Source organism: Triturus cristatus, chromosome 8, assembly GCF_964204655.1.
Source record: "Triturus cristatus chromosome 8, aTriCri1.1, whole genome shotgun sequence".
Lineage (NCBI taxonomy): Eukaryota > Metazoa > Chordata > Amphibia > Caudata > Salamandridae > Triturus > Triturus cristatus.
The window spans coordinates 239908364-239933716 of record NC_140591.1 but is presented as its reverse complement, the minus strand read 5'-3'; the positions used below and the strand labels follow the sequence as shown (position 1 = coordinate 239933716).

Sequence of the window (25353 nt, the reverse complement as noted above, 5' to 3'; positions counted from 1 at the left end):
TTTTGTTATCTCAAAGTTAATAGGTTAAGTTAATGGCTTATTTTTTGTAATTGTAATTTATTCAATAAAACCTATTAAACATAAAAAAGAAATGAAGAAATATTGGGCATAGGAAAGCATCAGGACTGACCAGAATGAGTTCCTCACGTACATGAACAAATAATGGGGATATTAATATTCCCATAACGCTACTGCTACTACCACGCTACTATAATTGCAACAGTAGTAATAAAAATAATAGTTTTCATACTTTTATAGCACACACATCAAACTGAATTGTCTCTAGGTACTTATAACAGCTACTGGTAAAGATATTCAAACATATCTAGTGTGTTTACCATAAATGCTAAAATATAGGGGGGGTGATTTACAAAAGTATTTATTAGTATAGAAATAGCACTACAGAAGCACTCTTTTATATACTCCTACATGCGTTTGTAAATCAGTCCTGAAATATCCAACTCCCTATTAGAAAAAGTGCAAAGAGGGCACAGTGCTTTATATTTGTACGAATTGTATATGAGTATTCCCTGAATATTCTCATTTTTGATTTTGTGAGGCTAATTCCCCTAGGCGTGTATGAGAAAGTAAAAGAGTACAACACGAGTACTACTTTATGTAGCCTACAATGTTTTATTTTTATTCAAATAAGTGACACTTAAATTACTGATTGTACATGTGTCTCCCTTATGTTATTTTACTTCTACAGTGTCGTATTGATGGCTCTTTAATGGTAAATGACAGTCAGTACATCTCAGTACCTTTGCAGTTCTTTATTTTACCTTTTTACAATTAGGCTTCTTTCAATAAGATTTATGGATGAGGGAAGTCTTACTTTTAAATGCTCGCTGGTTGCCTCATGTGTGCGAATGTGCATGAGGCCCGGAGCACAGAGACTATCAAGCACATAGCTTTCTTAGGAACAGTAGGTGTGGCGACACCAGGCCTAGTTGTCTGAAAAATCAGGCTTTTACTATCCACTGTGAGTGAGGGAGGCCCCATTTTTCTGCTGTGCATTAGTTTGCATGGCGCCTATGCTACAGAACTGCTAAGTATTTTGCATAAAGTCTCCAAGGCACTGAATGCATACATGAAAGACTGTCATCTTCACTTCTTTCTATGCTCATATCCACGCTACCCGCCGATGTTGGTAAATGCGAATAAACCTGAGGGTGGCAGTGTTATATTAAACACATTAAAATTTAAACATAACTCATAAAGATGCTTGTAATGAAAAGCATTATTTACACTGTTATCAACCATTGAAAAGGTGAGGTAGACAACATAGCTATCAAAATTATCATGCAGGGTTACCAACTACGAATTCATCAACACACAACATCAACATCTTAACACACCCTCATGCCACACACAGGACCAAAAAAGGGGACTAAAGAGTAGAATTGTTGAGCCTTGATTAATAAGCAAACCTCAATGAAGTCAAAAAGGATTCCTTACCTCCCAGGTTATTACTAACTCATTTCTTCTTCCACTTCCACCACTGACATTTGCTGGAGCAGTCTTTGGCACTGTGTAAAGAAAGCAAATGAAGGTCAGCAGTTCTAATATTTTCCACTTCATATCAGAAGAATAAAATTACAGAACACAAAATGTTCATAAAATTGGATACACACAGTTACGCTTCTGCATTGATTTATCTAAGCAACTTTTTCCCATTCACAAAACCTTTGGAAAGTGTGCCTGGAAAGCTGCATTTGTTGCTGTTTTACAGGTATGTTTCTATAATTTTCATGCGACTTCTCTTGTGTTTAGCTAAATTTTATACAGAATATAATTTTGCAATGTGGTAAAGCAAATCCTCTGCGCAATGACAGATTATGTTCTATTGTCTGTGTTCTTTCACCAAGATAAAAATATTTTTCCCTGTGAAGAATTCTGTACCCCTTTGATGTATGTGTGTGTCCCATTCCCCTTTCCACTCCGGAAAGGGATTTATTCGAGCCAGATTCTCACATTGGTATGATTTTATCAAGCATTATTATTTCTGCAACTTTAATTAATACATTTTGGAAATAGTTGGGTTTGGGACTACTACGATACTACTTGACTAGTTGTGCCATTGCCTTGCTAACAAATACAATAAATGGCTTTAATATCATGAGGTTGGACTCCCACAAATCATATACCATTGTATAAACAGTGCTCTACTGCTACTGTAGCCAAAGAAATAAACAAAGGTTACCACAGAAATTACCACTCACAGCACAAGTCTGATACAAGGAGTGTGGCTAGACTGCAAGGGCCTAATACCACGGACTGTTTACGGAGGTTATGAATTAATGGTAGTTATGTTTTTTTATGGGTACATTTTGTATTGCGCTAAGTATCCCCTTCGAGCTGCTTCAGAGTCTTGAGGACCTCCCAGACCAGCACTTCTCAAACTTTTTGGAACCACAAACCACTTTTTAGCAGGACAAACTTTCACGACCCACCTAGTTTTGATGGGCATGAGGTAGGCAACTTTCTAAAGTAACTAAAGCATCATGTGGTAACACACTGTCATTTACAGACAGCACATTTTCTATTGAAATGGCAACTACATTTGCATACATACACTTTTACAGATAAAACTATAAAACTATATTGCACACAAATGATAATGTGTAGAAATCTTGTTTCAGAGAATATTTATCATTTGTGCACCACCAAGAAAAGTGTCTGGATTTGTTTCGATCATGTTAAATTTTTTGTTTCCATTTCACTTCAGAATTACAAAAAATGTGCTTCATTTTTGCTTTCCAAACTTCTGAATGTGTACAGTTTCTTCACTGGTATTTACATTTTGCTGTGTGTTATAAAAAATGACATCCTACAGCATTTCCTTTCACACTCTTTTCACCCTGGCAAGATTGTCACACAATTCACTTTAATTTTCTTTCCCTGACAGCAAAGTGAGAGAATTTTATAAACACCAATTTCCATATTAAAAGAAAATAAGCAGCACTTTGCCAGAAGACATAGCCTGAGATTTGACCTCTGTCACTGAAACAGCAAATGTGACATGATAAATACAGAATTTAATGCATCTTTATTTATTACTTGAACTTTCACTACCCACCAAAAAACACCACTGGGTAGCTAACCACAGTTTAGGAAACACTGTTCTAGATTATTCCATCCGTTCAGTTGGGTACTAGAATCTGATCTGGATGATGAAACCTTGTCTGATGTTCTTCAATTGCAACCAGCTCGTATGTTCAGTTCATTTCTCAACAAATATGACGAGTCCGCTTTCCAGACGTTTTCTGGAGCACATGTAGTATCGTTTGTCTCTCGGTGTGATGCTCATGCTCTTTAGAATGTGACATATTGCATGCGCAGGAGGCTAGTTCCCATTCTGCTGTGCACTCTTAACCACCTACCTGTTACAAATGGCTTTGGAGGGTTTCTGTATGTCCTATTAGAGAAACTTAGATAAGTTTGTGCTGCCTTATTTGGTGGCATGAAAGCCAGATCCCTGGGAGTAACCAGAGAGACTCTCTAGCCGGCAACCAAATTAAACGGCCAGGGGCGTTACTTCAGGGGGGTGTCTGGGGTGTTACACCTCCCCCCAATAAATGTTTTTTGTGATAAATAGTTGGGTACAGGTGTTTTCAGTCAGGTATGGTGAGGTGTCTTTCAGATTTTCACAGTAATTTATATACACACAGACAAAAACACACACACACTTTCTTTGTATGGAGAGACTTAAAAAATGTTGGTTATTTCACAAATACTGTGTTTTCTCTCATTAAGTACCCCTACCAATCCGCATTCTCTACCTTTCCATTTCCCCTTAAGCCCCTTTTATGCACCCTGCTGGTCGTATAATGTATTTTAACATTCTGTGCCAGTGTAATTGTGGGAAATCTAAAGCACACCCCCCCCCCCAATCTTACTGACCAAGCTATGCTCCTGTTAATGGCCTGTTTTTCATTGCCAGTTGCACCCGCTGATTAACTTATGTATTAGGTAGTTGCTGTTCGGTACAGCTATGGCATTTGTTTTCTGTTTGCGTGAGCAGTTTTTGACCTTCAGTAATGGGGCATCGAATATTCAGAAAAAAATGGCATTCACAATTAATCATCCCACAATAAAACATAATTATGCCTATGCCTGTTACAAAAATGTTATACTTGTGCTTTTGCATGTCTGCCTTTCAAATGCTACGGTGCAATACATTCATACTTTATAATCACTGCGCGAATGTTGTCCTGCACACAGTAAAAGTGCATTGTCTACTGTTTATTGTAGGCCATTGCCAATGACGCAGGAGATATGTCATTGCACATGTCATTTTATGCACCTATTACTTCTAAGGCCCTTTTACACTATCAATTTTTTTTTCAACTGGTCTTCATAATTTACAACAAAATTCTATAACATTTATTTTGAGTCTGATTTTGCAAATTCTCTGCTGCGAGGGTGCAGAATGGCTATGTTAAACACACGGACATCAACATTCTCATATAAATTGTAATACATACATTTAAGAGATGGGCTAGGAGGAAGGAAATTCCTTAGTCTGGTGGATGTGGACTGGGAGCAGCAATAGGAGGTGAGGGGGTAAGTCAAAGGGACAACTTTGCTGTGAACAAAGGTTTTCTTGGTCTTGCACACAAAAATCCCCTTGCAGGAATATCTATAACTCCCAAAAGAAATTACGTACTCTTCACAACACCTATAACATGCAGTTTTCTTGATTCTAGAAAGCACATTTTTGAGAATCATAAAACTGCAAACAGCCATTGTTGAATGTGCCTTCAACAACTGCTTATTCCAAATGTAAGTGTGCATTTTCAATCACGTGTGTGCGCTTGAAAAAATACAGCTCTTGAATGTGCCCTTGAGACCCATTTACACAGAATTTATTTTCCCTGAATATAATATATGGTCCTTGAATACACACGTCTGTTTCAAGATTAGTGTTCTTACTGTCAATAGAATTCAACCAAGGCACATGCATTTCTTCAAGTGCAGTTGTCATTCTTGATCCTGCATGCTTCTTTCTCAATCATGTCTTTTGAATGTGCACTCGCATTTGTGAAGTACCTGTACATAGGTGGGTGCTAGGCCCACACACCTGCGAAATAATGCACACACACACAGTGGCTAGCATACTGGAACTGGCCCACCTGACTGGTTATGCCTGTGATGGGTGGGTGTTAAATGTGGGTAGCACAAAGCTGAACACTAGAATGAGTCCAGCAGGACAGTATATCCTTCCCACACATTATTGGAAAAGAAACAAACAAAAAGTCCAACCTATGGGGAAAACAAACAACAATACAGAGCACCAACTGAATCTCTTCAGGCCATCTGCTGGGCAGCGCTGGATCACTGGATCACACAGCCAGGATGCTTAAGTCAAACTCTGCGATGTAGTTCGGACTGGCCTGGTCTTGCGGTGTTGGAGACTTTTTACATAGTTCAACGCGGTGCATTCAGAGCAGTGGTGGAGTCCATTATGGAGATCTTGAAGGCTCCGGTGGACAGCAAACCTGCCATGGTGGATGAGGGCCATCTTTGAATGCGATGATGATTCCCAGTGCCCGCTGGTAGAGCAGCTTCAGACTTGCCTCTCCTGCCTGGACACCCTCTCACAGGAGTCTCCTTGAGGCTCTTTTTGCAGGACTGCCAGGGGATCATGTGGACTGTGCAGGGCCTCTTGTAGGACGTTCAGAGGCATCGCAGAGGAGCTGTCAACAGGACCACAGCCACGTCGCTCATGCAGCTGCAAAGGGTGGTGTCTCAGGGTCTGAATGCTCAGGCTGTCGGAACTCAGGTGCACATACCTTCATCAGATGGTCTTTGGGTGACCAGTCTCCATCCGTGACCTCTATGTTTCCCAATGCTTGTCATAGAGCTGCTGGAGACGCATCTCTCTTGTCGGAATTCCCCTCTCACCAGAATTCCCTTGAGGCCCTTGCCCCTAGATTACCACGTGACTGCATGGGCTGTGTGGGTCCTCATAGAGGCCATGACATGGGGTCACTGAGGAACTCCCAACAGGGCCAAGGCCAAGCCTCATGCAACCCAAGGGTGGATAATCCAATGGTCGAGTATGCTCTCTTCGGGAGGCCTCAGGTTCACACAGAAGGTTTCTGGATGGCTAGCCTCCCACGGGGCCAGGAATGTCTTGTTGTTCTCCGGATGTTTCAGGCATTTTTGTCCACTTGGGGTTATCTTTGGCAGGTGCACTTGCTAGCTGGGATGTCATCATTGCCAAGCAGCCTAGTGACAGGTGATTGGACTGTCCCACTGTGGAGCATGGGGCCTGGAAGCAGATTGCGCTTACGGGTGGTTTACAGTTGGTCCTTCCATGAAGCTGTCTCCAGTGACGTCTCTGTACCCCGGTGGCTGGCTTGTATTGATGGATGCCCTCTCCGGTAGGGGTACAAGACCTCTGTCTTATCACTCTTCTCCCTTTTCTCTTGTGCACCTGTTGTGGTTGTTCATCCTGTGGCATCGTGCCACTCTTATGTCCTCCTTTATTTATCTTCTTTGCGATATGGCAATGTAACATCTTGCTTTTCACCTGGGTTCTTTCACGACATGGCATCGTGCCTTGTTCTACTTCTTCTGACCAGAGTCCTCATAGTGATGTGGCGTAATGCCAAGTATCTCATGATCACTCCACATGGGTATCTCACTGGTCACATTTGGTTCCTAGGACTGTGTCTTTTCTTTGCTGTAGACCAGTCACAGGTCTGTGAAGTCGATAGGATATGCCTCTCCTCCTTGTGGACCTCTCACAGGCCCCATCCCCTCCTCAGGGATCTTTTCGGAGCTCCACTACCTGAATGGAGGCTCACCTTCTTCCATCTTCATTGCTCGAGGGCGTAATGCTTGCGGCTCGAGCCTGCGCTATTGTGGCTCTTGCTTCTGCCTCTTCTCAGGCATGTGTGGCAGGGTTGGTCACTTCATATGACGGTGGCCATTCTGCATCACGGGCAGCTGGCTGGAGCAGCATCTTCCTGTTTCAGCATTGCGTTTTCTCTTCGGAGAGGTCCCTCTCTCCCAAGCTCCTGCCCATGCTGTTAGGCTCTCTGGTACAGCCTTCTGTGCACCTCTGACCTCGTGCACTCAGTGCTTTTCGTGGGCGCCCTCTTCTGGCACTTGGTGTGCCCATTTTCTAGCTTGCATTGATGTCCATTCACCACTGATAGTGGGTGGTGCAATTTCCTTGCTTGTGGTGACAGCCATTAGGGTTTGCGCGTGCAGCACACGTTACCCTGCAGCTTTATGGGGCTTGCGGCCATGAGTCTTTGCTGTCTGGTGGCTCTTGGCAGTACTAGATTCTAGGCAGCTTCCTAGGTTGGGTAGCTTTGGACTCTATGCGGCACTCTGCAGAGGTTTACAGTCTCTTATTGTGGTGCCTGGGAGCAGTGCACCATCTCTTCTGCTCGTTTTCTGCTTGTAGTTGGAGGCTGTGCTGTGTCCTCACTGGGCATGTGTACATGTCCCAGGGGCTTCTCTCCTCCAATACTCACTGTGGCATGGGAGGCTGGCTGTGCTTCATGGCAACCGAAAAGAGTTTGTTCCAACCTGGTCTGGCACCAAATGTCCGCTAGGTGCCGCTACTGCCACCTATGCTCTTGTGCCACAGCAGGTTCCCTAAACTGCTGGCCATGCAGCTCTCACTTGCTGAGAGAGGAGGCTAAATATGTTGATGGGCACACAATGCAGGTGCTTGGATTTCTTAAATGTGGTGCAGTGTGGGGGGGGGGGAGTGCCACTAGGTGGCACGGCAACCACTTTCCATACGTTGCAGGCCAGCCACAGCCTTCTACCAACTGGGTTGCTGCAGGGAGTTCTTCTCTTTCTCCCACGGCCAGTCTCAGTCTACTCACAAGCCAGGCAGGCGTTACAGCTGCAGACAGGGCACACAACAGAGGCGAAGGGTCCCCTTCTCCTGCAGGCAGGTCACTGTGCTTCTCTCCTGGCAGCCAGTTTGCTACACTGTCCTCGGCACGACAAGATGCAGAGAATGCTTTTGGGGCAAGGGGGGCTTTAGGTACTGGCCATACTTTCCCCCATGACTAACTGGAGGACTACAGCCATTGTACACACGGGGATCAACCTGCTCATCGCCATTGTAAAGTGATGAGCACTAGGCCCACATACCTGCAAAATAATGCACGCACACACAGTGGCTAGGGTACTGTTATTGGAACTGGCCCAGGGCACGTACCCCCGGCCCGTTTTGTTATCTCGGTCACCTGACCGGTGACGCCTGTGATGGGTGGGTGTTAAGTGTGGGTGCAGCATAAAAAGCTTCTAAATCACAAACACGTCTGAATGTGTTGCCTATGTAGCTCTTGAATGCCTGTACAGTTTCAAAAACCACAATAATGGGAAACAAAGCAATTCGAGTACATTCATCACAATTATTTCTATGCACAAGAGTTAGTGCATAATTTGGCGGTATTTTTCTAAAAACAGTGGTTGTGCAGTGGACAGAGGTCAGTGTTTAATTTTAGCCAGTGGTTTCCGGTGCTCAGCACTGGCACTTTAGCCTTAACACCGGCACTTTTCATGAGCACCAGTTAAGGGCACATTCATTTACGGGGAGATTAAATTATTTGCCTAGAATCACAGGATGTTGTGCCAACGCTGAGACTCGAAACTGGTTCCCCAGATCTGAAGTAGGTGGTTTTGTGGTTAGTAGTTGGTTCTGTTTTAGGCAGCGCTAACAGGAGAAATAGTCTGGTGCAAGCTGCTTCCTGATAAGAGCTCTGACAGTTATCTTTTTTAAATTATCTTTACAAATTAACCACTGACGGAGATGACAGTGATTGTGACTCGGGCAACCGAGTGTGTTGAATCAGAACCTCAATACAAGAGCCAGCTCCACAGTCAGAAGAGAGCAATGGCATGAAAATTACTGAAGAGCTCTCATACCACCCAAAAACATCCTTAGTTTGGAAATAATTTGTGCTATCACAGGAACCAATGCAACTCAAGCAGAGTGATATCTTCAAGCTCTGTCAGCTGCAAACATCGAGCTGAACTAGGACACTAGCTTTAACAGTCAGGTCAAGGTTATGTGAAGAAGAACTGTCACCATCACTGAGAACCAGGATAGAGAAATGGTGTGACCAGAACAGGTTGATGTAAGGCATATTCGGCATCAATAGTGCTAATGCAATTAGCAGAAGAGAAACACTGCAAAATAAAAAAAGAATTGTGCAATAAAAAGTGGCCAGTGATATGGTTCATTTTTCAGCAAACTCTCTACAAAAGTAGTGCTCAATAATTGGTTATTAGAGCGTGGTTAGCACAGAAAATTATGGATTCAATGCTAATAGATACAAGGACAGCAGGAGTGCCTTATGAATTTTTGTAATCACTTTTTCAGCCCCTTGCAGCAGGTTGTTGGTGAAGAGGATAATGAGCAAGCTAATGTTTATATCAAATTACAAAGCATTAATTGTGCTGATATTTACTGTTTGTTTCCGTCAAAAGCTTGAGTTTTTTGAACATACATTTAAAAAAAATACAATTTAATGAACTCGACTTGTGGTTTGAGGAGTGAGCGAAAGTTTCCAATGAAAATGCTGCACAATGATTTTCAAACTTTTTGTTAATTTCGGCACATACAGAACTGGGATTCTGAAACAATAGCTATTTAAAGTATTTGTTCTCAAAGCTGTAAACAAGGTCCATTTCCAGAGCCATAAAGACATGCCAATTTAAATTGTGGTCAACTAAAGGAAAAGGCACTACCACTCTAGTGGCCAACTGACACCTATGGGTATGACTAAGAGTTGATAGGATCGCCAACACAATTTCAAAAACTTAATAGATATCCATTTCCACATTCTGTACATTGTGAACCTCTCTCTTATTACAATACAGCAATCAATCAATATAAACTTTATTCAGTTGTGTCTTTAAAATCATAAAAGTACAACTAGCATTCAGCTTTTCACAACGTCGCAATCAAAAGATTTACCATAAAAAACGCATAAAACCTTCTAAAACTGGCCATTCAACCTCTTTCTAATATTAACAAGTTGCCTAGTGCAGAGGGCTAAATAGGCACGCCCCTCCTCTATTTACAGATATTGCAAAAATATCAGTGCTGCCATACCAGGTCTAATTTGGTATTTCTTTGACACTGGTTTGATAAATAAATGTCTGGGAACGTCAAAGTATTGACTAAACAACAGAAAATTAAACATCCCTTGAATAGACTTCTAACCAGTCATTTGATTTGGGAAAGTCGCAATACGAAATACCATATCTTTGATAGCTGTCCTTTATGTTTGCCAGGTAGGATTGCATTCCCTCTTCTACTGTTAAGGTTCACACGCCGATTTTGCTGCACACGAAAGGAGCTGAAACACTTATGTAAAACTACACTCAATTATTGTATATTGTACTTTGATTAAGTTGGTCATTTAACATACGGGAAACTACACCATTTACTTGCTTGCAGTGACCTCCTGATGAAGGACCCTCAGGTATGAAATGCATCGAGGATCGTTTTGATTTTGATGAGGTGCATTCCTTATAGTTGAAAGATTATTTTGAAACATTAACAAAGAAGAAATAATAAATGATTATAAAATCATTAGATCTCATGGATTAGCATTTTGATATGCATGAAACACATGAACAAATTTGGATAAACTGAATAACCAATTGTTAAACCCATGCTTGGGACACAGGAGTGTGACGGGGACACTGTGCCAGCTAGGGTACAGTGCATGACAGCGAAGGTTAACTATGAAACATAGCTTATCTTTTGCCTAATAGCTCTTTCCTTCTTTAAGTACTGAATTCACATGGTCTTTAGTTCCCTCCTTCCCATACTTTCCAGCTTGCTATGATCCTCAAAGAGGTGCAGGTGTTTAACCATATCACAAGAATTTTTAATTATACCTTAAGAAGGGAACATGACCTTCCCAATCTAGCCATAGACAGTCTTGAATTATCACTCTGCTAAATGAGGTCTTCATCATATGGGACTCAGAGCAATCATTTTTACAGAAATCAAAGAAGGCGGTGCCTATTTCAATGAGCCTACGGTCCCTAACTAATGATTGTTGAAGTGTCAATTTAATAATAAAACTCAGTTTATGTTATTAATGAAAATTAATTTTCTCACTTCCCCATCTTGGCCTGCAATCACGAGGATAAATTGCATGTTTATTTTCTTGATATCCCCCCTGGTACATGTTCCTAGCATCTCTCAGTTATGCCACAAATGTCGTTTCCATCCTGACCAAACAATTATGAATCGCTCTAATGAGCCCGGAACAGGCACATCAGAAAACAATGAACTTTAGCGTACAAAGCCAAAGACAGAACATTTGAGCCCACTCCCTAATGTTCTCATTTGCAAGACAGATTGTACACTAAGCAGCAATCTTCCCAAACTGTCCTAAAACGTTGCACAGTAAAAAAATAATTCTTTATTATCCTTATGTTATCTTGCTTTATTAAAAGCCAAACCGCTAGTGGAATGCGAATATTCAAATGAGCATAGAAAGATTATTGTGGCATCCATCTCACTTACAAGCTGCACACATCAAGGTGTGTTCGTTTCGGGGGCAGCATGCATTCTGGCAGTGTTGCAATTCAATAGCTATCTTACACTCAGGGGAGAACAGAGAGGAAGGCTGATCCATAAAGATGTTCAGGGCACTCTTGTGGGGAGGTTTAAACGTCCACAATTTGCATCCCAGCAGCATCTTTGTAATCTGGTGCTATTGACGGTGTGCAATAGGCACATGCATGTTTGCATGTTCATCCGTAGACCAGCATGGTACACGTGCTGGTGAGAAACAGGCTTGCAAGCTTCTATGTCACAGACGAATTCAGCAATTATATGTCCATAAATTGAAAGCTTCTGAATATTTTTCTATTTACAAATGGACATCAAATGCCCAAATATCAAACGACTACCCCATTCAAGAAAAGTGTCACATCATTTGCACATCATGCAAAGAATAATTTTAAATTTATAGCACAAATGCCTCATCAGGGCATTTTTTTATAAATTGTAATGCCAAATATAAACAGCAGGCCATGTGTATCGTATAAAATCATTACTCTTCTGAATTTTCATTTGATTATTTAAAAAACTGGAGACAGTGTACATCTTCAGCATTACCTATTTTCTTATCCACCTAAACCACATATCTGTAAAACGGTGGCCACCACTACACTTTATATTGTAGCTGCAATAGATTTGGCAAGGAAAAAAGATGTACAATTGTTAATTGTATTATCAAAATACATTTTTAATCCCAGTTCACAATGATGAGAAAAACAAGGATAAACAACATTGTTAAAGTTGAATGGCAAACTTGCAGGGGTAGAAACAAGAGAGATGAGAAAACTCTGCCATGCTCTTCACAGGGGCGTAGCTTAGCCAGTAAGATTGGTGGGGTGCGAGCTTCAGATTTTCCTATAATCACTCTGACATATAGGGCCTGATTACTATGTCAGTTGGACCGTTGTTGCAGGTCAGACCAACCTCCATTTGTTGGTCCCGACAGCGCCATTACAAATCGACCGTACATGATGCGGTCACATACTCCCATTTCTCTATGGGTGCTTGTGCTGCGGCTGTAACCTGGCCGTAGCACAAGCTCCCATGGAGAAATGGGAGATTCTGTTAATCCCTGCATCTTGGCCTGTACGCGGTGCAGGGATTAACAGGGGGCACCTATGCCCCCTTGGCCCTCTACCAGAGGCCGGGGAGGAATGGGGGCCCTGCTAGGGGGCCCCAAAGTCACTTTCCACCAGGCTTTCCATGTCAGAAATCCCGACATGGAAAGCCTGTTGGAAACCATCATCATAATCCGAACGGCGGTAATGCCGTCCTTAGGTATTACGTTGGGGCCCGTCAGAATCCAGCCGGAATGACTGACCGGTTTCAAGTCCGATGTTATTAGGTGGACAGAATTGAAACCGGAGAGGTCAGTCGGAAAGCTGTCTGTATTTATGGAAAAATCCCAGGTAAAATCCAAGGGACACTTCACCATACACGACTGAAAGCACCTGTACCCAACTATTCATCAGAAAATAAATGTATTAGGGGCGTGTAACTCCCCAAATCCCCGCCCCAAAGCTACGCCTCTGGCTCTTCACCATCTTCAATGAATTACTCAGAGCAAGCATTCCGGTAAATTGGTAAATACATTGCCAATTTACTTATCATAAGTGACACTGGTGGAATTCCTCTATGGTTTTACGTGTCCCCTAGTCATTTAGATACAAGTGTATACCAGATATTTTACTTTTTGGTATATCAGTTATACCTATTCTAAGACTAAATAAAGCATTTTCTACTGTAGATAGCACACATACCTGCTCCAAAATGAGGACAGGTACTTTAGGACGCATATTATAGGACTGTCTGCATTTGGTTAAAGTCTAGGCAATGCCTTCTCTCAGGATAAAGATAATCCGTGGTCTTAATATATAATTTTTCTTAAGATAAAAGCTAGCTGTAATCAATGCCCCAAAAACCTACTCTCATAGATGTGTTAGAGAATACAGTGAATAGGCCCAAAAATGTATTTGTCTTAGGTTGAACTTTCTCATCCAAGCCAGTGGATTCTTAAAATGAGTTGCTCCTATAACCAGAGGGAATCTAATGTAAAGTAAGTAATTCAATAGTTACTAATGAGATACTGGACAAATGTGTTGGACCCAAGCCAGCTGCGTGGGGAGACTTGGTCTGTAGCTTGAAACGACTTTTCCCTGCACCTCAGGACCGCCTCATCACTCCGGCAATTCAGGAAGGGACTCAAGACCTGTCTGTTCGAATGAACAGATCCCAACAAAGCAGTTATCAACTCCAGCACCTTGAGAACCTCACAGGCGATATTACGCGCTTTAGAAATCCTTGATTTGATTTGTAGTGGGCTTCTAGCTGCAGTATTATTATTAACATTTCTAAAGCGCACAGCTACTTCCAACGGAAGTGTCCCGGCGCTGGCATCCATCAATTGGAGGGGGGGAGAACAAAAAAAAAGGCTAGAGAACGTAGCTGTCTCTAAGGTAGCCCAAACAGCCAAGTTTTCAGGGCCTTCCGAAAAGGCAGTTCCGCATCTAGCTGCCGGTGATCATTCGGCAATGTATTCCATAACATTGCTGTTTTGACGGAAAAGGCGCGCCCACCCGTCCTTGCCTTCTTAAAGCGCGGGGTGACCAAAAGATTGCGACTGTTTGATCTAAGCGTTCTTGCGTGATGGTATTTCTGGAGCCTCCGCTTCAGATAGAGAGGACCTACCCCTCTTATTGCTTTATGAGCCAACACCAGAGCTTTGAACTGAACTCTTTTCCTTACAGGAAGCCAATGCAGGCTACGCAAATGGGGAGTGATGTGATATCGTAAGGGCACATTTCTAATGAGCCTAGCTGCTGAGTTTTGGATACGCTGAAGTCTCCTCATCAGATAGTCAGGGAGGCCAATATACAGGCTATTAGCATAGTCAAGTTGGGAAGTGATAAGAGCATAGACCACTGACTTCCTACAATTCATAGGTAGGAAGTGGAGAAATCTACGCAATTCCTTCAGTCTCCAAAAACACTGGGAGGAGATATGCATGATTTGTGCCTTGCATGTAAGTTGGGAACCGAACCTGCAGTCTGCTATGGAACTTGTTTCTGAAGGCTGAAAACCTAGAATGGCATATAAAAAAGAAAAGCTGCTGACTATGTGGAGGAATCTCTGTTAACTGGGCTAGTAGAATTACGTCATTGACTTGTTTCTAGCTGTTGGGACCCTGATAAATATTTTCTTGGTATACTGGGTTCTGCTGAAAAAGCCCAGAAAAAGACAAGCACACAAATCTACTGAAAAAGCATGCTCGAAAGGATCAACATAGATGAACTGTGTGCATCAGCTAATGTAGTTTTCTTCACTCTTGTCACTGGTCGCCTCAAGCGCGGATGCTCTCTAGTGAATATTCATAGGTCAGTGTTATACTCCAGCGAACACTTAATAACACATTCCTTCCACTCTTTCTTTGGGACACTTTTGTGTTATCCCTTCAAGAACTATTTGTTCAGTTCTCTAAGTTTACTTCTGGTATATTTATTACACATTGCTGATCTGTTGTTGGTTTTTTGGTTGGTTTGTATAACAGAATACATCAGCTCACCCCAATTCATCTTGCAAATTACTGTTAGCTGAAGAAAAACGCTTGGAAAGAAGTAAGATGAACACTGTTGGAGAGAGGAATGGGGTCTGGGGTGCTGCCAGACCAAGAAATTGCAGGGGTGCTAATTATGAGGTAGGGGGCTAGAGAGAGAATTGGATAAGCATTCAAAAGCCATGGTGGAATGTGAGGATAGTAAAACAAAATGCCACTAACTGTGTCAAACGTGACAGAGACATCAAGAAAAGGGGCAAAAAGGTTAAGTGTCGATATTTCCATTGCTTTAGGCTTGCCATAATCCTGAAAACACCTGTTTGCCTCATTACCAGAGCAACTCTCATGAACCCCTCTAGGAATAATTTCAGTTCTAACTGAAGACTGCATAATAATGAAATATTTCCTAGCAAATAGGATAGAAAGTTTTATTTATTTATGGACACGCAGCGTGTCTAAATTAGTTTGTCTGGATATGGTAAACAAGCATTTGCAATGTGAAAGTTAGAGCTATTGTTTTTTTACTTAAGTTTTTTGTTTGTAGTGGAGTGGCTGTATGTTGCTTGCAGTGGAATTATGTGGTTTGCATTGTAATTGTTAGTTGTGGAATGGTGTGGTGTATTTGTGTAGTGGAATTATGTGGCATGGTGAATAGATAGTGGTGAGAGCAAGGTTCCTAGAATATTAAATTGTATTGCAGTTCACTGCGACGTCTATGTTTTACAGTACAGTGCATGTCATTTGGCTACATTTCAAGTGGAGGTATTTCCTGTTCTCCAAACTTTAGGGAATTTTCTATGAGCATTGGTCATTGATGTGTTTGTCTTTTGCAATGTTTTTCTTATCCACACAATTGTGAGAGCCCATAAGAAAACTATCTTTGGGTGTGTATTTACAGAGAGGCGACCCATGGTGTGATCAATGGGTGAGCGCAGATGGAAAATTGTGAGCTCAGACAAAGATGACATTGCCAGGATTGGTTTGGTATATGTCAATACACTAGGGAGATTGTCAGCCATGAGAGGGACACTGTGACAACCAACGCACAAACATCAACAATGCTGAGGTGTGTGGCCGGCAACAATGTCACTACAACTCCCAGGGGAGTCTTATATTTTTCTTAACAGAAATTACTTGCTTAAACTGGAAGCCTCCGAACTATGCATGTAGTTCAATGCATTCCAATTCCACTGTTAATATTAAATGCCTATCATTACAACTGTCACAGATGGAGATGCATTGGAAATGAGCGGCGACAGAAAATATGTATACCGGCGTACCCAAATGTAGATGCAGTATATACTTAGAAACCCAGAAGGGTCCCGCATCGCAGTCAAACTTACCTGCATCTTTTTCCACTGGTTGCTGTGCTGCTGCCCTAGGAGGGGCTCCGCTGACTGCTGTCTGCCGCGAGTGGCCGCATCAACGCTGGGAGAAGGCTTTGCACGGGACTCCGGTTCCCAGGAGCACGTGCGCTCACACACCTGTGCTTCTACCCGCCCACCCGCCACAGTCTTGTGACGTCCTATATACGTCCTGACGGAACCCGCTTCGCGGTACGCGCCGGTCGAAGCCCGGACAAAGGGCGGGCCCTCTGTGGCCCTCCGAGGACCGACGAGACCGGACTGGGCATAGCACTCTGGTCATATTGAGAGATATAAGAACACGCCGCATTGTAAGTTATAATTTTTTTCTATTGCTTCAACTCATATTTCCGTCACAGCTACTAACATGACCACGATTGTGCCGAGCCCAATATCAACGGTGGCTGACAGAGTGGGAACAATAACGAATGGCACTTTGGATAATTATTTTACCAAGACACCATCTGCAGGCTCATCAGAGCTCACTCTAGCAGAGCGCCGAGTTGAGCGTAGACGCTCTATAGAAAATATCAAAAATAGGGCACTGCACGAGCCTAATCCCACAGATATTCTCCAAAACGAGCACATTCTAGTATCAGCTTTTGCTGATGATACCCTAAGTACAGAAGGTGTCCCACTTTTAATGAGAGAATGTGCAGCACCCAGTACACTTTCTACTGGAATAGATACCATTAATCCATCACCTGATCTATCCAGCTCTCTAGGAGTTTCAACTACAGCGACACCCACTCCTCTTAAGACTATCAGACAAAAAATAAAGAAAGTTGCACAATCCACAAACCATGCTCCACCACCCACTAAGAAGAGACGTAATGGGATGGAACCTATGAAACAGAGGATGAGCCACACCGAATTTGGGAAGAAGGCAATCCCCCCTAGCTCCAAAGTTGTATCCGCTGTATCTTCCAAGGATGTGACTGGATTGGACATTGTTCCTACACCGTCATTGACCTCAGTATATTTAGAGGGGGAATATAGTATTGAACATTGCTCTAAAGACATTGGGTCTAATACTAAAATCACCAGCAATCTTTTGGACAGTATTGAGATGATTATGCGATCTTATACCTTCGCAATAGTGGAAAGATTGGAAAAAATAGAGAACCGACTAGGAAAATTAGAAGTGGACCTGGGTAGGAAGTTTAGTCCTATACAACTAGAAGGTAATTCGGAGTTCAATCAGGTCCCAGTTCTCCCCCCTGGGGATAAATCCACTAATAAATCTCGATTACCACTGACTGCAATTGGGCCAGTTGTAAACACAGTCTTAACAGACCCAATATCAGATGTCCCGTCCTCTAGCAGTTATCAATTGAGAGGGTCAGTCCCAGCCCCCAAATCCACTGCGAGCAACCTTACCACCAATCTGACAAACGTTCCTGTGTGTAACATTTCAGCTAATACCAATTGTCATCCAACAATCTCTGGAAACAAATCCACCAGTGACATGGGTAACTGTTTGAATGGATCAAAGAGATTTGAGGAGGGAGGCCTGTGGCAGACCCGGGGGAATCAGCCTAGGGGACCATTACCGGATCTTCCGCCCGAGGCTGTACCGTATGTTGTGATTCTAACGGGGGTTCCCGAGCTCCCAGTAAACAAGAGAGAGGGTTTCTCCCAATTGAAGAATAAAATAACACACTGGCTGGCATTACATAGGCCAATCGCCAGTAATATAGATGGCGAAATAATTTATGTACGCCGGCTCCAGTGGTTGGGGGGAAGACCTAAAGATACTGGGGGAGACGTAGTTGTGATTAACTTTAGAGACCAAAACGCAGTACGCTATATCTTGAATTGGCCAGTGGTTGATTCTGATAGTAGCATTATTCCACGCCCTCTGACTTATTTTTACCCTAGATCTGTAGTATTTTCAACCCACCAGACCAAGGGTTATATCTTACCCAGTATAAAATTCCCACGTACGATGAACATCAGACACCCGGCTTATGTGCAACATGCAGCCATAACTCCAGAATTGTCCGGGTGGAATACAGTACCTACTAGGCTAAGTCTCCCTGCACACAGGAGTATGGACTATCCAGCACTATTCACTCCACTGGAAATGTCTAATCGGTTCGACATTTTTAGTGGTCTGGATGCCTGTGATTGAAGTCTACAGATACCCGGGGAGGAGTTAGTGGATGTGGATGTGGTTGAGGTCTTGGATAGGACTGCACCCACTGACCTAAATATACCAGTTAGTGATCTTAACTTGACCGGTGTTACCATCAATGTGCCAACTAACTGAGCACAATATACAAACAATTAACCAAGGAGACTGCACTAGTGATATATTAATTTATGGTCTAACTAATCATGAGACTCCCGCTGGGGCTACAGGCTTTTCTATACCTAGTAACCTTCCAGGGAAGTTAATTGATACCGATCGTCTGGTGGAGATTAGTGGAACAGTGTCAGAGGGAAAGCTGGATATCAGTAGTACAGGAGTTTCTGCAACTGTTCAAAACACCACAACCAGTAATGCGGAGACCCAGTTTTTGGTCTCGTGGAATGTGGCAGGTCTTAAAAACAAGCTGTCCTCCAGGGACTGGGCTACTTTTATTGATAACTTTATGATAGTCAACATGCAAGAAACATGGGCATTAGAGCCCCAATATAGACCAGGGTATCTCCACTTTGCAATAGCCGCAACCAAAATAAATAGAGGGAGACCCATGGGGGGACTGACTACTTGGGTAAAACAGGATGATGGCTTTACAATTTCACAACTTGAAATTAATTCAAGGGACATTCTGGCGGTTAGGCTAAAATCCCCATCGTTTGGCGAACTTATCATTTTCAATGTGTATGCCAGAGGAAAGCCCGGAGGGAAACCATCAGAAGTTGTGATGGCACTGGGATACTATGTTAGTATCTGGAGGGGACGGGCCAACCTGTTAATTTGCGGTGATTTCAACTGCTCCTATGAGCCTCTGGACCAGATTGATCTAGAGCTCACGGAGGCAGAGGATATCTGTTGGCAAATCCCCACCCTTAGTCTAACCCCCATTAAACGGTGGACCCAGGCAGCCCTACAACTTAAGACTTTTAGTTTAGAACATGGGCTGAGAGCAGTGAATGGTAGGACACGAGGTGATAAGCAGGGCAATCCAACCTTCAACAATGGTCTGAGCACCAGTAGAATTGACTATATCTTGGTCAATCTCGAATTCTGGTCTGCTATACATGATATGACAGTAATACAGCGTATTGAAAGTGACCATAATCCTCTAAGTCTTGAGTTGCTGCTACACAAAGGGCCGGGGTCATTACAAGACGATTTGATAGATGACATCATCATGACAAATGACACCCGGCGGGTTAGATGGGCCGAGTGTCTGGGTAAGCCTGAATCTATTAATAAAATGAACGACATGGTAAAAGAAGCAACAACTGAAATGCTGGGGCAGTCGGATTATGAGGATTGCTGCAGTAGGGTTGTCCATATTCACTCGACCCTTTTTTTTAAACTTAGTACTTTTTTTAGTACTTCCAGGAAAAGGCACCCTGGTAAGGGGAAAAGAAAACAGGAATCATGGTATGATAAAAACTGCAGGATTGCTTATAAATCTTTGGCTGATGCAGTGCGATCCACCGATAGGGAAGCTATAAGGGCGGCAAGGATTCATTATAAAAAGATACAAAATGTGGCGAAAAAAACTTGGGACACCAAATACTGGGAGGAGTTACTGGCAGCCAGTAAGTCCAGAGATTCGACGGACTTCTGGCATCTTGTGAGGTGGGGCATGGGGAACCAAAAACCAGCCCCGGTCAATCATGTCCCGCCAGAACAATGGGTCAAGCACTTCAGGTCCCAGTTCGCCAATACAAATATTGACCCATTATCCGCCCTAGCCTCCCTTAGTCTTCCCCCGCCAGTAACCACGCTAGTGTTCACCAAAAAAGATGTAGAATGTGCCCTTAATTTAATTCCCAAGGGCAGGGCCCCGGGCTTAGATAAAATTCCTGCAGATCTGTTCTTGCATAGCAGATCAGTCTGGGTCCCTTACATTGAATTACTGGCGAACACTCTGGCTAAAGGCACCATGGTGCCGGATATATGGCGGGGAGCAGAAATCATACCAATTTTCAAAAAGGGTGACCGAGCTGACCCGGGAAACTACAGGCCAATTAGCCTAATAGCCTGCATCCAGAAGGTTGTGGCTAGAATGGTACTTCTCAGGGTCCAGACCTGGATCGAGGAATCGGGAGTTATGTCCACTCTACAGGCTGGTTTTCGACCCCTGACCAGCACGGTGGACCAAGTTTTTAGATTTTCCACAATATATTGGAAATGGGTGGTTTTGGGGGGTGGTACACTATATGCAGCCTTTGTTGATTTAAAGGCTGCATTTGACTTAGTTCCGAGAGATAGGCTGTGGAGAGCGCTCCATGAGCAGGGCATCCCACCTGAATTACTTGCAATTTTGATTACACTACATGAAAACAATTATGCGCAGGTCAGATGGGGCAATCAGAGTCAGGTGACTGACAGCTTCCCAACGGATAGGGGTGTCCGGCAAGGATGCGTGCTGGCACCCACACTATTCACACTATATATTAATAGAGTTATAGATTATTATAGGGACTCTATTACTGACCCACCCAAACAGAACGGCATCCCCGTCCCCCTTTTAATGTTTGCCGACGATACCCTCCTATTATCAAAGACCCAGGAAGGGTTACAAAAGGCAATAGACCGCTTTGAAATATTTTGTAATGACTACGGCCTTTCTGTTAATGTTTCCAAAACTAAATTTATGACAATGCACAGGCATAGGAACATTAGGGGTAGAGTTTTCATGAATGGGGAACTATTAGAGCAGACTGACAGCTTCAATTACCTGGGTATCACATTGGGCTCCAGGTTACAGTGGAAGCCTCATGTGGCCCATTTAATCTCTAAGCATGCGCAACTATCCGGCGCTTTGCTAAGAGAATTTAAGTCATCAGCCACCAAACCCATAGCCCCAGTATTAAAAATCTATGACTCGAAAGTAAGATCTTCCATGCTGTATGGAGCCGAATTGTGGGGGTCGTCCGATATAGCAGGCTTACAAAAAGCACATAATAGGTTTCTTCGCTGCATAACAGGCCTCCCACAATCTACACCATTAATACCCCTTCGCATGGACCTGGGGTGTCAGAGTCTTGAAAATATATGTAGATTTAGACCAGTTGCCTACTGGAGAAGACTGTGGGTTACCCCTGGATTGAATCACTATGCGTTAGCACTTTTGGAGACGCGCAACATGGATTTTGGGGACAAAATTCCATGGTTTAGAAAGGTAAAAACTCTCTTAAAGTCCCTAGGAATGGGGGCTCTTTGGGACAATCCACAGGGGACATCATTTCCTACTAAATTAGAGCTGAAAGAGGCTTATTGGTCACTCATATCCCAGGAGGAGTTCCAGTCACATATTGATCCATCACATACCAAGGTCTTTCTGGAGCTGAAACATACTACTGGGTATGAGCTGTACTGGGATTTGATCACATTGCCTCTCGATAGGAAATTATATCACCAGTTCAGGGTAGGTACTCTCCCACTGAACACGGTCACCTGTAAATGGGCTTCTAGCAAAAATGATCAAATGTGCCCTTTTTGCATAATCTACCCTGAAACTGTAGCACATATTTTGTTTATTTGCCCAGAATACAAGGTCCCCCGCCTAAAATGGATAAGAGCAGTCTGTATTCAAAAGGGTATCAGGACGGGGATCACTGCATTAAGAATACTTCAAACTGACTGTTCTGAAATAATAGTGATAGCTTTAGCTAAATTTTTGAAACAAATGTGGCTAATTAGAGCTGGGAAACTGAAAGCCCTCCAGCCGCCCTAAAAGAACTTCAGTATAATGGTGGAATTTTTGTATTTTTCTTAGCCTGTTTTTATGAAAGACAGATATTTATTCTTTTAATTGGTCGAGTAGGAATGCCTTACATGCAGTAAACCTAAATCATGATGTTTATAGTTTTAGTATCATGAATTTAATACTTAATTTAATTGTGTAACCTAAACTGGAAACATCTGATGATGAATTGTATTGTTTGTTTTTTTTTGTGGTTTTTTTGTAAATGATGATGAGATCTGTTTTTAATGTGTCTTTTATGACAACTAGTCGAAATAAAGACTGTTTGAAAGAGAGAAACCCAGAAGGGGCAGGGTGGTGCTACAGGAGAGTGTGGTGAGTGTGTTTGTTTAAACAGAAGCGTGGTCTGGGAAAAAAATAGTTTGATCAGTCAAAGCTTATGCACAAACCTTCCAGGCGGTGAAGTAAAGCACAAGGTGCAATGTTGCCTTGGATTTAATGTTTATCGTGTGGTAAGTCTCATTTGGGGGGAAGAGAATGAAAGCTTGAGAAAAGGTTCAAAAATGGCCAACAACTGCGTGTGCGTTCCTCATGTCCTGCTACACTGAGAAGTGGCAATCCGTCATTTGGAGCGTTTCAGATGGTGAAAGGGGGGATCCAGCATGCATCTGTCAATCAACTTCAATGACTTAATGCACTCCAGTCACAACCACCAGGAAGAGGAAGGCTAGAAAAAGTCAGGTGGTCTCACCAAATTGGATGACTTAGCCATGTGTTCCTCAGCATACTAACACCCACACAAGAGATCCAAAGACTTTCTCACAAGATATGAAATGACGTTGTCAAACGCCAATACCTAGTGACTTCAACAAGACAAGCAGCTACTTACCAAAGAGAAAACAGTTGGTGTAGTTATTTTGCCTAAGGGCATTTATTAAATAAAGCTGATCTCTTTTATCTTAAGTGCCCTGGTGATTAGATCACATTGTGTGGGCTGTCACACCATTAATTGTGTCAGTTCCTACGTTATTCATTTTACTTCTCTGCAGCCTTCAGTGATTTTGTGGCTCTGTGTCCGCCTATGATGTGCTCCTGTGACAGTGAATACACTGACATTTGGGATGAGTGAAAAGAGGGATATATGAGGGAAGAATTTACAAAGGGTTGTTTGGGAGATCATGGTAGTAAAATGAGGTTTGGAGTGAGCCAGGAGGGATAGAGATCATCAACTCCAAGAGAAGCTAAAACTAATCTGATCTATCATTATTCTGTGAGACACTAAAGAGCCAGCATTTCAAATTGTACCTAGCAATCTAGATGCTTCAATGCCTGGAAATATTGTACTCTACTTGATCACATTCAAAGGTTGATATTAGTGTACTTTTCCATTTGTTACTTCTGAATTGTTCTGTTGCCGGTGCAGCTAGGCACGCACAATATGAAAACTTGTAATGAATAAATAAATAAGTCATTCAAATACATATCATGGGTACCTATGTGCTTCCTAATCCTATATAATGTACACATTGTAGAAAATACACTTTGCTGGTAATATTTCACAAAAACCATTGTCCACATTCCATCATTCTGCTTCTGGAAAAGGGTGGTTTGCAAGCACTTTAACCAATCTCTCCACCACATACACAGGGTGCAGCAAAGATCTATTTCAAGAAAAAGGATCCCAAAACCAGAAACAAAGATAACACCATAGTACTTCCCTGAAGTATAATAATCTTCCCTATCCAGAAAATCCTAAATAGACTTTACACCCACCTCTTCTAAATTCTTTCATGCTATGATTACTTCCTCTCTTATGTCACCTTCATATACTCACTTCATCTACATCTTTAAGGTTTTTATTTTTATAAGCAAAGGAGCTGTGTTTTTCCAATACAATAAAAACAATTGAAAACTTTGCATTTAAAGTTGGCATTCCTCTTTTGACATGAGTACCAGATACATTACACAAAGTCATATTCATGTTTTTTAAAGTATGGGAAGATTAAGTGTTTGCCCAAAATCACAGGCTGTTGAGCCCACCCCAGGAGTCGATCCTGGTTACTCTGTAATTCCAAAGCCGGTACTTTGACATTAACGCCACATGGATCACTCCCCAATCACCATGAAAATACCTTCCCTATAGCAGACCAAAAATAAACTTGTGCAATACATTTGAAAATAAACTAAAGAGAGAAAATACTAAAATGTATGCATTATTTTTATTTTCACAGTGCATTTTACATCAGGTTAGCTATTTTTAACATCAGAGCCCTTTAACTAAGTCGCTTCAAATAGACTGAGCTACAAGAATCACATTATCAGGAAGAACATACATTTTTACAAGGACATTTTAGAAAGCCTAGCTAGCCTTTTCTTTATTAGAGACATTTTACTTCTATGATACCAACCTCGCAGGTTGCATAGCACTAAATAGCACCAGCTAAATAAGACACCTTTTATCCAACAAAGCTTGCTATTCTATAGCTTAAAGAACCAAACTCAACTGGGAAAAAGAAACTACCAGTTGAAATTCATGGTGAAGGATCCCAAACAAAACAAGCATTTGCAATGCAATAGGTCTTGCATTTGTTGCAGTTGGAGCTACTGGCATTGTAAATGGCAGTGTTTTTTATCAATGTTTTTGTTTGCAGTGGAGTGATTATTTAATAATTACACACTATACCATATTATAAGCTATTCTAGCAACTGTACAGTAAAGCTATGGCTATTTTAACGTAAAGGAGTGTGAATGGATGAAGAAAAATACAAAAAACAGGATCTAAAAATTTACGATGGAATGTGTAGCAGGGGACAGGGACTACCGATCACAACAAATGTACTTGAAGTGATTGGGGCATCATATGCAATAAAAAAAATTGGTAGTACGGGGTGTCAGCGACGCTTGTGCAAATGTTGTTCAGCTGGTGAAGTGGTCAGCTCTGTTTGCAGATGCACAGTGGTGAAAGGTGAAGTATTCAGCTCTGTTTGCAGGCACAAAGGGATGAATGGTTAAGTGGTCACTCTCTTCAGCGG

General features: G+C 42.3%; 1 protein-coding gene across 4 annotated transcripts in view; it reads right to left on the bottom strand.

Annotated features, from left to right (window-relative positions):
- The window catches only part of CNTN5 (contactin 5), a 3369946-nt gene that overhangs the window by 179196 nt on the left and 3165397 nt on the right, over positions 1 to 25353 (bottom strand). For all 4 annotated transcript variants that reach the window (XM_085621430.1, XM_085621433.1, XM_085621431.1 and 1 more), the window contains one exon: positions 1459 to 1529. In XM_085621430.1, coding sequence (XP_085477556.1) covers positions 1459 to 1529 — 71 coding nt within the window. The remainder of the gene's footprint in view (positions 1 to 1458; positions 1530 to 25353) is intronic.